Source organism: Capsella rubella, unplaced genomic scaffold (assembly GCF_000375325.1).
Source record: "Capsella rubella cultivar Monte Gargano unplaced genomic scaffold, Caprub1_0 scaffold_6, whole genome shotgun sequence".
Lineage (NCBI taxonomy): Eukaryota > Viridiplantae > Streptophyta > Magnoliopsida > Brassicales > Brassicaceae > Capsella > Capsella rubella.
In genome coordinates, this window is record NW_006238918.1 from 8097122 (window position 1) to 8111969 (window position 14848).

The 14848-nt window shown below is 36.5% G+C and overlaps 4 protein-coding genes and 1 long non-coding RNA gene across 5 annotated transcripts; 1 reads left to right on the plus strand and 4 right to left on the minus strand.

Annotated features, from left to right (window-relative positions):
* Positions 1–12: 12 nt before the first annotated feature.
* Positions 13–968, minus strand: LOC17884459. Its single transcript, XM_006288518.2, has 2 exons — positions 557–968; positions 13–483 (listed from the first exon to the last, which is right to left on the minus strand). The coding sequence occupies exons 1-2, from the start codon at positions 867–869 to the stop codon at positions 95–97; spliced, it is 702 nt and encodes a 233-aa protein (XP_006288580.1). The 5' UTR covers positions 870–968; the 3' UTR covers positions 13–94.
* Positions 969–1056: 88 nt separating this feature from the next.
* Positions 1057–2852, minus strand: LOC17883245. The gene has a single exon (XM_006287639.2). It carries the CDS (start codon positions 2735–2737, stop codon positions 1349–1351), a length of 1389 nt encoding a protein of 462 aa, XP_006287701.1. The 5' UTR covers positions 2738–2852; the 3' UTR covers positions 1057–1348.
* A 1616-nt stretch (positions 2853–4468) lies between these two features.
* Positions 4469–5859, minus strand: LOC17884419. Its single transcript, XR_002833449.1, has 3 exons — positions 5583–5859; positions 5395–5487; positions 4469–4727 (listed from the first exon to the last, which is right to left on the minus strand). It is a non-coding gene; the product is annotated as an uncharacterized LOC17884419 (long non-coding RNA).
* A 2697-nt stretch (positions 5860–8556) lies between these two features.
* On the minus strand, positions 8557–11764 carry LOC17881254 (BAHD acyltransferase DCR). The gene is made up of 2 exons (XM_006287586.2): positions 11193–11764; positions 8557–9820 (listed from the first exon to the last, which is right to left on the minus strand). Exons 1-2 carry the CDS (start codon positions 11646–11648, stop codon positions 8840–8842), a joined length of 1437 nt encoding a protein of 478 aa, XP_006287648.1. The 5' UTR covers positions 11649–11764; the 3' UTR covers positions 8557–8839.
* A 1864-nt stretch (positions 11765–13628) lies between these two features.
* Positions 13629–14763, plus strand: LOC17882652 (protein SRC2). Its single transcript, XM_006288373.2, has one exon. The coding sequence runs from the start codon at positions 13822–13824 to the stop codon at positions 14641–14643; it is 822 nt and encodes a 273-aa protein (XP_006288435.1). The 5' UTR covers positions 13629–13821; the 3' UTR covers positions 14644–14763.
* Positions 14764–14848: the final 85 nt, after the last annotated feature.

The following is a 14848-nucleotide window of genomic DNA, read 5'->3' on the forward strand; positions in this document are numbered from 1 at the left end:
AACACAAAGCACTAAAAGGAACAACTCAACAGTAGATACATTTATTGTATACATGTATCCATGGAGTTACTAAAACGAGACAATACAATTCATTTCAATCATCTTTGTTATTATCACCAGAGAAGTAAATCTCACAAGACCGAGGAAGAAACACAGGCAACAAGAGACCAAACAGATTGTAAAACCACATCACCGTGTTAACCAACGCAATGGCTCTTCCTCCGTATAATCTCACCGGACCACCGGGACGCTGAGTGTCTGAGAACTCTGCTTTAACCCAATCCAAAAGGGAGAAAATGCGACGAGCGTTGTAAAAGACAGGGCCAAGAATACCGATTGGAGTTGAGAACTTGTCGGAGAAACCAATAGGTTCTGTGAAAGCTTGGCCTGAGAGCAGGAATAGATGCGGTGCGGCTGCTCCGGCGCCGTGAATGTCTCCACGGTATATTCCGTCTCCGATGTAGCATATAGGGAAGAGTAGACCTATAAGAGAGTTTGGTTATTTACAAGAAAACAAAAAAAACAAAGAACATTAGATGAGAAGAGATTTGTAAACCTATAATAGCAGTGGCGAGGAAGTAAAGTTGAAAGAGTTTGTTTTTAGGGTTTGAGAGTCTCTTCTTCTGCTCTGTTTGCTTGCGAGGGAAGGCAAATCTAGCGATGAACTCATACAAGTAGATATAACACAATATTACAAACCCTATCTCTCCGATTCCGACGAGTCCTTTTGCAGCTAGCAAAATCATGAGAGAGAGGAACACAAGCTGTCTTTTGCGGCTGATGAGACCACGTTTTGGTGGTGGTTGCGGTTGCTGTGGAGAAGGTTTAGAGTCGGGGAGATCATGCTGCTCTCGTATCTCTTCCGACATCGTAGAAGCTTTTTAGGTTTCAAAGATATGATCGAGAAGAGAGTTTTGGTTTGGTGACTGGTGAGGTAAGAAAAGAGCGTAGAGATGGAGTGGTTAACCTTCTCTGTCTTCTTATCTATTTCTGGGCCTTACAATTATTATTACCTTTTTTATATACAAAATGAGAGAAAATGAATTTGGAGAGATCTTGTGACCACACAAAAAGGTTAATAAAACTAATTACAAGACTAATTGGAGACAAATATTAAACGCACCCTTAATTGCGAAAACGACCAAGTTTTTAGTAGACAGTGACAAGGCTTCACAATATCTTACTGATCCCAAGGTTTCTTGTCTGAATCAGCTTGAACTGTCCTTATTTATAGCTTTACTCCCTAAAAAGTGTTTCTTTACAACAAAAAGGTCACATTTTGGGAAACTGATGAATACATTTTCTAATGATAGAAGAAATCACAATAAGCAATCTTTGAGGTTGGTATCTAATCTATTAGACTGCTATCTCCGGTGAAGATAGAGACCAAATCAGCTGACACATCCTTGTGCTTCTCTACAAAAAGCTTCAAAAACTTCAACTTGGGACTCGTCAAAACAGTTGAGATCGCAGGGATTTCATCGATCAGCCCTTTCGATACAAGAGCTCTGATTACATTACACCTAGGGAAAATGAACTTCTCCAAGCTGAATCCGAGTACAATAGGTGTAGAAGCCACTACCTTTAGAGGCCAACCCATTGTCTTCACAAGAAACTCAGTCTTCTTCTTCACCGAATCCGCAGCTAATCCAATGCACTGAGGATGTCGCTTGATGATCATGACAAACTCGTCATTCGTGAATCCTAGCTCCAGAAAAGTCTCAACTGACTTTACTATCTTCTCCTCTGAAGTCCCTATGCACTCAGGGTACCTCTTAACCATTAAGCGTACCTCTTCTTCCGTTAGACCACACCGCTTCAAAGTCTCAAACGTCTGAACAATCTTCTTCTCAGAGTATTTCAACAAGAAAGGCCATTTCTTGAAAATCGCCCAAACTTCATCCACACCAAGTCCTAAACTTTTATAAGCATTCACTTTCTCCTCTATCGTCTTATCACTAAGCTCATAAAAAACATACAAAGCATTGACAAACTTAGGACTAGCCGGATCAAAACCCATCTCAACAATCTTCTTAACCGATTCTTCAAATCTTTCTTTCCCACAAACTGGTTTAGCTCTAGAGATCAACAAGTTAAGTAACAGTCTCTGAGGCACTCCTAACTCTCTCAAAACCGATACATTCCGAGTTCGATTCGACTGCTTGGGAGAAGAAGAAAAGAAACACTTATCTTGATCTTGCAAGATCTCTTTAACATAATCATAGTAATGACTAATCCATTTACCTCCTTTCTTCCCCAAGATTTTAGGAACTTTCGAAACAATCTCAGTAAGCTCAGAGCTCGAAGCTCCGTTAAGTTTCAAGAAATGGAGCTTAGCACGAAGAGACTTCTCAGGATTCTCAACAAGGAAACGAGGGTAAGTAGCAATGATACTCGAAATCTGAGAGTTTGTGAATCCGTAGCTTCTTAGAAGTTTCAGAACTGAATCAGGATTACCTTTACTACTGAAATTGGCTTTCATTGAGATTGATTCTGCGAGCTTTGTGGTCAACCCTAACGAATCAATAAGGTAAGAGACTGTGAAAGTCTTTCTCTTTCGTTCATCTTCAAGACTCAGAAGATCTGTGGTGGTGGTAGAAGAGAAGGATTCAGTAAAAGGAGGAGATGCGTTTTGTAGAGGAAGAAGAAGATTTATTACAGGAGCAGCTTTCATGAGATTCCGCCATTGATGTAACTCGCGAGACCTTCTTCCTCTGTGGAGTATTAATGAAAACATGAGGACACCGAAATGTGAAAAGGCTTCACTCTCTCGTTTTGCTCTGTTCAGATAGGAACGATGGTAGATTGGATTTAGGGTTTTCGATTTGATATCCGTTTCTCTGCGCACACAAAAAAAACAAAAAAATACAACAATCACAAACCAAATTCATCAATTTATTATGGGCGGATTGCGAAACTAACTCTTAAATTGTTGTTTATTACTGATTTGGATGGGAGAGAAACAATATGAAAAATGGTTGTTTTGTCCTTCTGAACCAGTTGCAGGAATAAATGTAATTACGGTCGATGCCATTAAAAAGAAATTCCACGTCGGAGAGAGAGAGCATATTTTGGTGTAAAAAACTCCCGCCAACCGATAAGTCTACCAATTTAGTTATGGTAGACTTAAGGAGGATTATAGAGTTTTGTAGTAGAGAGTATGATATTACACAGAGTTGTAAGTTAGAGATACTTGTAGTGGTGGTAGATTCATTGAAATGACAGAGTTACCTAGTATAGTTACTTGTAATGGCGGTAGAGTTGGCTCAACTATAGAGTTATCAAATAGGGTAATAGACTAATGGTACTGGCGGTAGATTTAGGACCAAAAGATAGTTAGAGTTATGGGAGCGATATAGTTTCCTGACAGAGTTGATGATAGTGGCGGGAGAGTTAACAGGATGATAGAGTTAGACAGCAGACTTAACTGCAGTGGTGGTAGAATTATAGTGGCCAAAACAGTATTTGTGAGCTCTCACACTTGATGGTAGACTTGTCCACGTTATGGTAGATTTACTTGTAGTGATGATAGAGTTACGCTGACTAGAATAGCATAAATTTGATAGAGTTAGTGCCTGCTGATAGATTTGTATATCGAATCTCTATCATCACAGTACAAACTTGTACGGTGGAGTTAAGGAAAGAAAATTTGAACTAGGGTTTAGTTAGGGCGAACCATGAGGCAAAATCTCGATTTTGCCCTTACAAATATTTTATATTACATCTAAAACCTAGCAATGACGACAGACTTACAATATTATTATAACTCTAGTATTGTTGTGATAGAGTTATGGTGTTGATTTAAGGCCAAGTAACTACACAACCCATCATGAATATGAACTAAGTATAAATTGAAAAATAAATGGCCATGGGGGTGTTTGAGGCAATTTTCTGACGAACTAGAAGGAGATAGAGTTTTAGCTATGAGTCTCTGTAAAGATCTAATTGCAAAGAATTCATTGCAATTGATGGCTTGACATTTGAAGTTAATCTCCATGTGCAAAACTCTTTAGAATTTGGCTAAAATCAACCAAATTTATTGAAACTCCAAAAAAATTATGTGTTGAGTATTGATGTGTTTCTCAAGCAGGTGTGTAAATTGTAACATTTTTTTATTAAAGATGATATGGTTGTGTACATGTTAACGGAGATTTCTTATTATAATTGCAACCCTGAGATATTTATATATATTTGGTATGCATTTGACTATCTTCAGAATAAAATTAACTCTTTCATTATATATTGCCAATAATCTCATAACAAACCCCATAAATAAGATGGCTAGTTTTATTTGAATGAGTAGATAAATGCCACTAGCATTGTAATAAATCAGTAATAATTATTGTTATAGTTAAAATATAATACTATGATTAAGAATTGATTAGAAAAATATATCAAATTTTGAAAGTTGAATATATGAACATGCTGTGTAAATTGAATAAGAATTATATAGTAAAAAAATTCAAAATATATTACTTTCCCCACTTTTTTAATTAAATAAAGAATGTATTCTTAATTACACTAGATTATAAATCAAACTCTATGTTTATTACAGCTTGCTTGTATCCATTTCTCTGCCACACTTGTTGCCAGTCTTGGCTATCTCTTTCATGCTCTTTAATGGCTGGCCTTATCTCATCGTACAGTGACAAGAGCCGTACTGCTGCGTCCTTCTTCACCTCCTGGGATATGATTCTCAATCGCCTCAGTCATAACATGCCTTTTTCCTAATCTCACATATTAAAACCAAAACCAAAGTAAAGTTTAGACTTTCTTATTGAAAAGGATATGCATAGTGTCCTGCAATCACATTAACCACCCTACAAGATACAAAGGTTAATCGATGGCAACAAAACTGAAGAATTCAAAAGTAAATTGACTACAACAACAACAACAACAACAACAACACAAAACAACTGTTTAGCCATGAGCAAACACAAAAATATAGAAAAGTTCATACTATAGCTCAGTCCTAAACTGAAATTGTACATTCTGAACACAAGCCAATTTACAACATTAGTGAGCATCTCATAGTGTAGGATTGTTCTAAGGACATAAATAAAAAAAATTATTATCTTTAACAGGAGGATAAAAAGAAAACATGTAAGAATGATCCAACAAGGACAAATGAAGTTGTAGTTCATTCCTAACCCTTTTTTTTTCCTAACTCTGTCACAGTAAGTTAGAGCTGAAATGAAAACATGTACACAACAATTAATCAGTGACTGAAGTGCATAGTTTAAGGACAACAACAAGCAAGTCGAGTAAGCCAATAAAGGAGTAAGCCAATAAACAGCCAAAAAAGTTTAGGACTCCTTGGGCAGATGGAAATAACTAATCAAAAAGAAAGAGGAATATAAAACTAGACTGTGATATCTAATGAACCAAACGTACCCATTTCCCCATAGCTTGGCTATATTCACCAGATTTGTCTTTTCTCTTTGAAACACTACTCATGTTCAAGTTGAACCTTGAATTTAATACTGCCTACACTCAAATCATTTGGAAACAAAGCAATAAAACAACCAACAAAAACTCAGATTTTGAAGATTAAAACGAATCTAGTCAGAAATTTCTCTTACCGTTAATAAATGGCTTTTTCTAATGCCAAAAGAGAAGAGAAAAGTGGTGAAGGGTTGGGTACCAGTATCTTCATATAATCGAATCGAATTAAGAACCCAAATCTGGATAATTTCAAAAGAAGAAAAAAAAGCAAGAACATATCTGGGAAGATTCTGAAAGTGAAAACGAAACTGCTCTTCTTCTTCAGTCATCTCCACCATAGAAGGAGGCACCACACAAACCTCTCTCTTTTTTCCCGGCGGCTGAACTTTGAGAGCAAAGAATCATCTTTTTTTTTGTATTGTAATTAGGTTTAGTTTTCTTTTCTTTTCTTTTCTTGGGTTTTAATATTATATTTAAATTTTTGTAAAAAAAAATTTATAATGGCAGTTATGTAATACAAAAAAAAACCATATGGCCTTTTGTCATTTACTTAAATTTTTGAGCTATTCTAGTTCTAACAATTTTTGAAGGGTTAGTCTAGTTATTAACACACATTTATGTGCTAGTTTCGTTATTTTTTCATTTATTATTTTAAAAATATACCTTTGACTAGAAGAATTTGTTACACATAAATTTAAAATTACTTGATTTGAATAATATTTATAGTGTTAATAAAATTTAGATTTAGATTTATTTTGATGTTCTTTACATAATATAATTCTCGGCCAATTTTTAATTATTTTAGATGAGGTGAGATGTTAAACACATATTTTTATTAACTAAGTAATGTATGTTTGTTTTTTAATTCGAATCATAACAAAATAATAATTTTTTATCTTAAATTTATGTATAATATGATGATTCAAAGTAATTAAAAATTATAACAAATATAACATGCAAATCATAATTTTAAACCTTAATAAAGCTTCAAAAAACTATATTATTCATTTTGGAATATTATACAAACATTTTTATTTTATAATTAATAAAAAAAAATTAACTGTGTTTGGTTTGATTTTTTTTCCAGCAAAATCAGACTTTCATTAATCTTAATAAGTTATAACAAAGACATGATCGTTGATAATTAATTGTAAGGATTGTTTAGATACATGAATATGAGTATTTTCTCTGTTCCATATATACTCTTGATGTGTTTGGTTATTTTGTTCTGTAACTAATGATATTTTTAATTTAATAATATCTATTTTAATGTTATATTTGATGTCATGGTTGGAAAAAAATAGTGCTAAAAGTGCACTAAATATAGATTGTTGGAAATGAATTTAAATGGATTCAAAGATGGTGAGTGCGATTTGATAAAGATAAGTTTCTAGAAAAACATTATTGGAAAAACAATATACGAAGATATCAATTGGTTTCTTTCCGATTTGGGCACACATGGTTTTGAATCTTTTGATGTTAGTAAGATTATGCTGCATTGCCATACTGGAACTCTAAAGTCGGTATGTTAATGAAATAAAACGTGGAAAAATTATGATAAAAGCACCAAAAAAAAAAATTTATAATGGTTAAAGAAACGTATACAACTAGCATTACGGATTGAAAAATAGTACCTATAAAGTGATGACATAAATCTAAATATTTAGAGAATTTTGTTTTCTATGCCAGTTTTGAAACTCAATTTTCTCTAACTGCCATTTTTGAAAGCTCCTTTCAAATCATGCCACAAAAAATTTAGTATGGACGATTTTGCCCTTAGGCAAATGTTTTGAAAAAAGCAAAATCAAAATAAAAAAGAAATCTTGTCCACAAGATCTGGTCCACTAGATCTGGTACACTAGATCTGATCCGACACAACTATTTCGAGTATAGTCCACCAAAATTGGTTCGTCGAATGTTTTCCATCTATAGAGAAATGAATCTTGTCCACCATAAACGCATCACTTGTTTTATCATGTGGTCCGTCGAATCAGATCCAGTTGAACTGTCAGCCGAAACAAGTCTATCATAACTAGTTTTTGTCTGCCGGGAATGGTTTGCCACAACTTGTCCATCGTAACTGGTCTATTTGTTCCGCCGGAACTGGTTATAGTTCGTCAGAACTGGGTCTATGGTCCACTTGAAATGGTCTGCAAAATATGGTCAATCGGAACTCGTCTATTTGGTCTGTCATAACTGGTCCGTCGAATCTGGTCTGCGAGAACTCGTTATAGTTCACCAGAACTGACTATGGTCTGCCGGAACTCGTCCGCCGGAGTTCTGGTCGAAACTCGTCCGCCGGAGTTCTAGTCGAAACTCGTCCGCCAGAGTTCTGGTCAATTGGAACTGGTCCGCCGGAATTGGATCTGGTCTGCCAGAATTAGTTCGCTGGATCTGGTCCGTCAGAATTAATCCACTGGATCTGGTCCGCCGAATTTCATCTGCTGGATCTGGTCCGCCGAAATAGCCTGTTATTGGAAGAAGAAAAAGAAGATGAAGAAGAAGAAAGAGATAATTATTGAAAAAGAGAAAAATTAGGTTTTAGAAATTTAATTGATGAGAGGGGACCGGAAGTGGCTATGCTCCGCCGGAGTTTGTCCGTCGGATCTGTTCTACTAGAACTATTTGTTGTTGGAAAAAGAAAAAGAAGATGAAGAAAAGAGAGATAATGAAAGAAAAGGAAAAGGGTAACATGGTATTTTTACATTGGATTTATGGCATGTTTTGAAAGAAGTTATGAAAAATGGCATTTTATAGAAGATTTGGTATTGTACATGGCATTCCACACAATTTTCTCAAATATTTACGTCCTTCTCTGATAAGAAGAATATTATTTTCTCAATTTCTTTTATTCTTATCTATTTTAGCATTAAACATTTATGTTGTTAAAAAAAATCAATATAACTTTAAAACTCACTATCCTTTGCGAAAATCCTGTTAATTTTAGTTCCTCGCCAATGCTCTTTTTTCTCCTTTGTCGCCAAACTTTGTATTTTGACAATTTTACTGCAATTGATTTCCTTAACTTTCCAGCTAAAATAACAAAAACCAAAAGAAGAATTAAGCGTTATGTTCATCCTTTCACTTAACTTTTCTAGATTTGTTAACAAGTGCATTAAACATATATTTTTTGTTTAAAACATGGTTCAAAAGACTACACAATTCCAAACCAAACACAACAACACTACATTAACCAGAATACATTACACACTCAAACACGCCAGTATTCTGCTGATTATTACAAACCACCACAAGCGCACATTATTACCTTAACTTATAAATCCATAAGGTTTTTTTTTGTCTCCTTAATTAAAAAAAAAACTAATCAGCTAATTAACCAAAATTATGAGTTTTGATTAATTAAACTAATTAACCTTTAAACTTAAAAACTCCCTCAAACAGCAACAAACCCGTTACCATTACCATTGCCATTGCTATGTCCATTGCTCAGTTTCTTCCCATCTTCTTCTTCCTCCTCTTCACTCAATAAAAACTCTTTGCTCTTCTCAAGCTTCTCCATAACAGAAGCTTCAAGAGTAATCTCCACGTCAATACTTATTCCACCAGCTTTACCTTGGTACAAATACATCATCCCATTAAACCGGTTATTCATCCCGCTCCTAACCGTTTCCGGTTTTCCCCAACCGAAATCCACCTCGTAAACCCTAAACCTCGGCGAGCTTCCCACCGCCACACAGTTCACTCCGGCGTCTTTGAACTGAAATATCTTCGGCGACTTCTCCCACTCGTCGTTCCGCGCGTCTATCACACTTGCGTCGTGTGCCACCACAGCTTTCTGTATCACCGAAGCTCCGAACTCCGGTCCGTGCGCCGCCAGCATCCCCGCCGCGGTTCCGGTGAAGATCGCCTGGATCAAATTCCCGAAATACTCCTCCGGCATCGGAGGATCAACGCGGCGGCGGCAGTCGGCGAAGACGGTGAAGACAGTTATCTCCTCCGGTTTAAGCCCACGCGCTAAGGTGACGTGGCGCCAGATGTGGGAACTGAGTGACTGGAATGTTGAGAAAGGCTTAGAACCGTCGGATGGGATTACCGAATTGGCTCTTGACTTGATCGTGCGGACAGCAGAGTCCGAGAACTTGAAGATCTTCTCCACAAGCTTCGGCGGTTCCACGGTCGGAGTTGCTGCATCGTCGCCGTTGGAGGTGGCGTTAGGGTCTTTAGGAGCAGTGAGGTCGAGCGTCACGCGCCTGTCACGCGCCTTCGCTCGGTCGAGGAAAGGTAAGGTTGAGATGGATTGGGCTCCATTACAGATCTCGGCCCATGAGCTCATGAAGTGCCAAGTTGCAGTTCCGTCTAAGACTGCGTGGTTAAAAGCGAGGCCCATCGCAAGTCCATCTTTGAGCTTAGTCACCTGTATATGACAAAAACCAAATTCGAATTTAATGATTTGAATCAAAGTGGTATATTACTGGACGATAGTTTCGAGACCACTTTAGAAAGGAAAAGACAACATTGACTACCTCAACGACCACACCTGTTGAAAAAACATATACATTAAATGCACATTAACTACTTAATCTTTCTTTTGGTTTAGTATTGTAAAACATGTTAATTACGAGTAGTGGTGGTGATGACTAGTATTAGTTCTATATATAATACAGTTATACGTATATATCAACGTTAATAGAGTTGAAAACTTGAAAGGAAAAGGAAATGAGATACCTATCTTAATAGTTAAAGATAAGTCGACATCCATATTTATTTTAGAGGATTTTGATTGATAATGACAATTAAATTCTCCAATGTGTGTAACGATCATACTATATAGTAGTAGTGGATCTCTTCATTAGTTTGTACTTTGTACTAAATACTAAGTACATGGCGTTGTAATGTTTTGTCGCACAACTTACCCACTAGTTAACAACATCCAGAAGATTTGTTGTATCATTGAATGTTGTATTTAGTGGTTGTGTCAGTTGTTTTTTTTCCAATCTTTTTTTTTTTAACAGAAAAACTATACACATCCAAGTACACGAATAGTCAAAAACATTGGAAAACAAAGCCTCTCAAATCTCAACCCATAAAAATGAACACATTCATAGTTTAATTTGCACATAAACACATATTATACCTACTTATATTTAGTATGCGTATATTCAAAATATAAGATATGCATGTAATGTAAGGCTTTCTACAACAAATTATTTATTTCTTCACATGCAAATAATAATGCTTAGTTTTCTACAAATATTTGTCTTCTTTTTACCAATTAATATGTATGTACGTACAACCAATAAAGACGAGCTAATAAATGTCAATATTTTCCCCTATCTAACTTGTTTTGAATCAAAATCTCTATAATTAAAGCCAACGTTTTCGTGTACTTTTTTGTTTTTATCTTGGTGGATATATCATATATGGATCCAGTATGGGCAATTAATTATATTACTGTACATTAGTTTTGATTTTCTTTGGAGCTACTGTCACGTGATGTTAGTCCTTAAATTGTTAGTATACAGTATATGTAGTTCAATAAATATTTATTACAAAAAGAAAACTATGTTTATGTGACATAGACATCATTACGTAATCATACACATGTGTAATAATTCAGATGCGGAATTAACGATCAAGTAGTGTTTTCTTTCGTCACTTGACTCACTTCTATTGAATATCTAACTCTATTTTATATTTTACGTGAAAAAGATGTAAGACACACATATACGATCATGGACGACACATATATATGAGAAGATGCAGTGATATATTAAAAGATTTTATACCTGCACCGCAAGGAGAGGTCTGCTCAGTCCTTCCAAGTTCAAGATCCCATTGTAAGGAACCAGCTCCTTGAACTTAGCCGTCCCGTCCTCAGCCGTGAGGTCATCGACGGTGACGTCGGCTGCATGGGCGACAGAGAAATCCACGCCGTTGGTCTCTGCGTCGTCGGCGTCGTACTCAACGCTGAAGACTCCTTCGTCGTCCTTGGCAAGCTTACCGGCGAGCTGATAGAAGTCTTCAAGAACCAAACCCAAACCATCTTTGAGCTTCTCCACGACGTTGTCTTGGAAAGTGGTTTCCTCGAGATCTAGAAGGTTCTCGAACTTGTAGAGGAGAAACTTCTGGTTGTAGTAGAAAGCAAGGTAAGGAAGATCAAATGTGGTGAGGTGGAATTGTTTCTTCCCTAGTACAGGCTTTGTTGGTTTAACATGTGTTTTGCTCATTATCTTTATCTTCATGGTGAAAAGAAAAGCTTTTAAAATTTAGCCTTGGATCAATGTGTTGATCACGAGAATAGTATTAAATTAACAATTTGTTGTTATGTTGCTTTTGGTGTGTGAGACTATAGTGATGAAGAAAGAACTAAAGGCTGTGTTTTATAGAGATTTGCAGTGTGTAGTTGGGTTAGGGCATTTATGTTTTCTATGGAAGTAGTTGTGATTCAATCAATGACTCAATTAAACTCTTTCTTCTGTAAATTTATTTGCATGAATTGTTAAGTTGATGAGTTATATATGTTTTGGTTTTTAGGGTAGAGAGGTTGAGAATTGAGATACAAAAGTAAATATTGTAATGATGCTACATGTACGTGTAGAACACTATAAATGCCGATAAAGATGGTAACCAAAATTCAAACCACATCAAATTGTATAAGAATTATAAATGGATCGTACATGGTTAAATTTTTTTTTTTTACATGGTTTAAATTTGTTAATGAAACAAATAAATAAAATTATTTTTAAATGGAGTAGATGAAGTTGCAGGGTTTTCTTTAAATGACTTCCTCTTATATGTAGTATATATATATTTAACTATGGGAAAAGAAAATACACTTTATTGGATCCTAACACTACTTCCCCATATTTAGTTAGTAGGTAAGTGGAACTATGGAAGTTGGACAGCGACTTCTCCGGCTAATAACATCTTATGGTTTCTGCTTATTGTATATTATAGCCTTTGTAGCCGACACTCGACCGTAACATTGTTAAAAGTATTGTTAGTTTTGGTTGTGGCAATATACAAATTTTGTATTCACGTGGCATGGGTGGACCACTATAGCAATTCATCGTTATGTTGCAAAGGCGAAAAAATTTGGATAGAATTATTTCAAAATTTGTCTAATCATAATTATATATCAATGTTTCGTCGTTATAATTTGTAGTTAGTTATATACAATGTCGTGTCTAACTCATCATCATCATCATCATCTTCAAAGAAGTTGCATAGCAGAACCAACTTCGCCAAACACTGAAGAAAGTAACCATTAAGACATTTTGCTTAAAGATTCTGAATTGCTACAAAGAAAGATCTAAAAATACTACAAAAACAGGTTTATGGAGGATCTTTCACATGCATCCACACAAATCTAAGCGGTTGCGTTTCGCCAAAGCTAAAAATTGCATGCATGATGCACCGAAGTTAGGTAACTAAAATTTATTATTATCTTAAAAAATAAAAAAACGTCGTACGTTTAAATGTTCTTGATTAAAGCAAATCCACAAATCACATCAATACACCAACCAACGATCTACAACACAAAATATTACAACTTATCTATCCATGCACGAGCGTATGGGGTCGTCATTCATTATTTAGCTGTGGTCTCCTTAAAGTCGATGGACAAATAATAGTAAATGGGAGACACTTGCTGTGAAGAAAAAGAGCCACAGGGATGAACCAATGATCAAAAGTCCCACCTCTTACGTATATATAAATGAATAATTTCTCCTGGAATTTTACCTTGTTTATTGATTTTGAATGTCTCAGTATTAGAAAAAGAAAAAGAAAAATAACAGTTGTGCACAATGAAGAGTTTGTATTTGTAGTCTCCACATGGTTCTGAAACGATGTTGGCATGCCATTAGCACCACTTGTATCAGTAGAACTCGTGGTTCATGTCTCTGAATTAGCCCATTTCGAATAGTATGGCCCCGACTTTTAAAAAATTGGTCGGCGATAAAATGGAATACGCGTTTAGACAATAGATTTTGGACGTGTTAGATTGTTCTATCTTCCCGGGTAGAATATGTTTTTCTCAAGACAACTATTTTCTTAATTTTGACCAAATTATTCTAATAGCGATTGAGACGAAACCATATAACATGTTTTGGTTTCGGACTTGAGGGGATGTATGGGCTTCGATCCAGAACCTCTTTGATTATTAAAAAAAAAAATATATATTATTCTGTTTAGTTTAAAATTTTTTGGCATGATTATGTTATTTTCTTCGTGCAAAATCGTGGGGGACAAAATCGTAAAAGACAAAGATAAATATCTCTCTAAAGTCTCTAGACCAAACTGGATCCGAATGTTCTTGATCTATCCATTGCAGTATAAATGGTCCTAAAAGTTAATCTCCGAGTTTTGTCTTTTTGGTTCAAGCAAAGTTCCAATACTACCCTGTAGAAAAATATGTCGTACCGTGGCCGAGAAGTAGAGGTGACGATCTCGTCGGCGAAAGATACCAAGAACGTGAACTGGCGTAACGGACCAAACAAGCCATACGCCGTCGTATGGGTCGTTCCGAAATACAAATCCTCTACGAGAGTCGACGAAGATGGCGACACGTGTCCCACATGGAATGAGACATTTGTCATCCCTTTGCCTCCGGACAACAACAACGGAGAAGATTACGACAAGGTATACATCGACATCGTGCACGCAGGACGTGAAGAGGACACAAAGCCTCTCATCGGCTCCGCCCATCTCAGCCTCCGTGATGTCATTGGTTTGGACGTCCCGTTTGTGAAGACCCTCGAACTCAAACGTCCGTCTGGTCGACCACACGGCAAACTCGACGTCACCGTCACCGTTAGAGAGCCTTGGTATCATCCGAGTCCAGGATCGTACCAGACGCCACCTTACGGTTATACTCACGCGCCGCCACAAACTGTTTATGGTGAACCATACGCGCCGTCGCCACCTGTTTACGGTGAACCATACGCGCCGCCGCCACCTGTTTACGGTGAGTCATATGCTCCTGCAGCGTATGGTAACGCGGCGTACGGACAATCGGGATATGGAAACGCGTCGGAGAAGGAAAGCAAGTTCGGTGGGATGGGGACAGGCCTGGCGGTTGGTGCGGTGGCCGGAGTTTTGGGTGGGGTGGCCTTAACGGAGGGATTGGAGGCTGTGGAAGACCATATAGCTGAAGAAGCAGCGGAGAAAGTGGAGGATGATCTGGATGACGTAGAAGACGATTATGACGGCGGCGATGATGACGGAGACTTTTAATATTCCTGCTCGATCATAAATAATATCATCTTGTATGATATGATAATATAAAGTCTACAATGTACCAAAAAAATAAAAAGTCTAATAACTCTTCAACTGAAGCATTATTATCACAACGAACCATGGAACAATACTCAATAGTTATAGCTAGCCAAATTTTTATCCTGTGAATTAGTAAACATTTTTAATTAGCTTTTAGAAATGC

What these genes read in the sequence shown, in the direction of transcription:
- LOC17884459 (XM_006288518.2), bottom strand. Translation starts at nt 869, where the DNA reads ATGTCGGAAGAGATACGAGAGCAGCATGATCTCCCCGACTCTAAACCT. An exon ending in CCTCGCCACTGCTATTATAG is followed by an intron (nt 484 to 556) that starts GTTTACAAATCT and finishes ACTCTCTTATAG; the next exon opens with GTCTACTCTTCCCTATATGC.
- LOC17883245 (XM_006287639.2), bottom strand. Translation starts at nt 2,737, where the DNA reads ATGTTTTCATTAATACTCCACAGAGGAAGAAGGTCTCGCGAGTTACAT.
- LOC17881254 (XM_006287586.2), bottom strand. Translation starts at nt 11,648, where the DNA reads ATGAAGATAAAGATAATGAGCAAAACACATGTTAAACCAACAAAGCCT. An exon ending in GACCTCTCCTTGCGGTGCAG is followed by an intron (nt 9,821 to 11,192) that starts GTATAAAATCTT and finishes TGTCATATACAG; the next exon opens with GTGACTAAGCTCAAAGATGG.
- LOC17882652 (XM_006288373.2), top strand. Translation starts at nt 13,822, where the DNA reads ATGTCGTACCGTGGCCGAGAAGTAGAGGTGACGATCTCGTCGGCGAAA.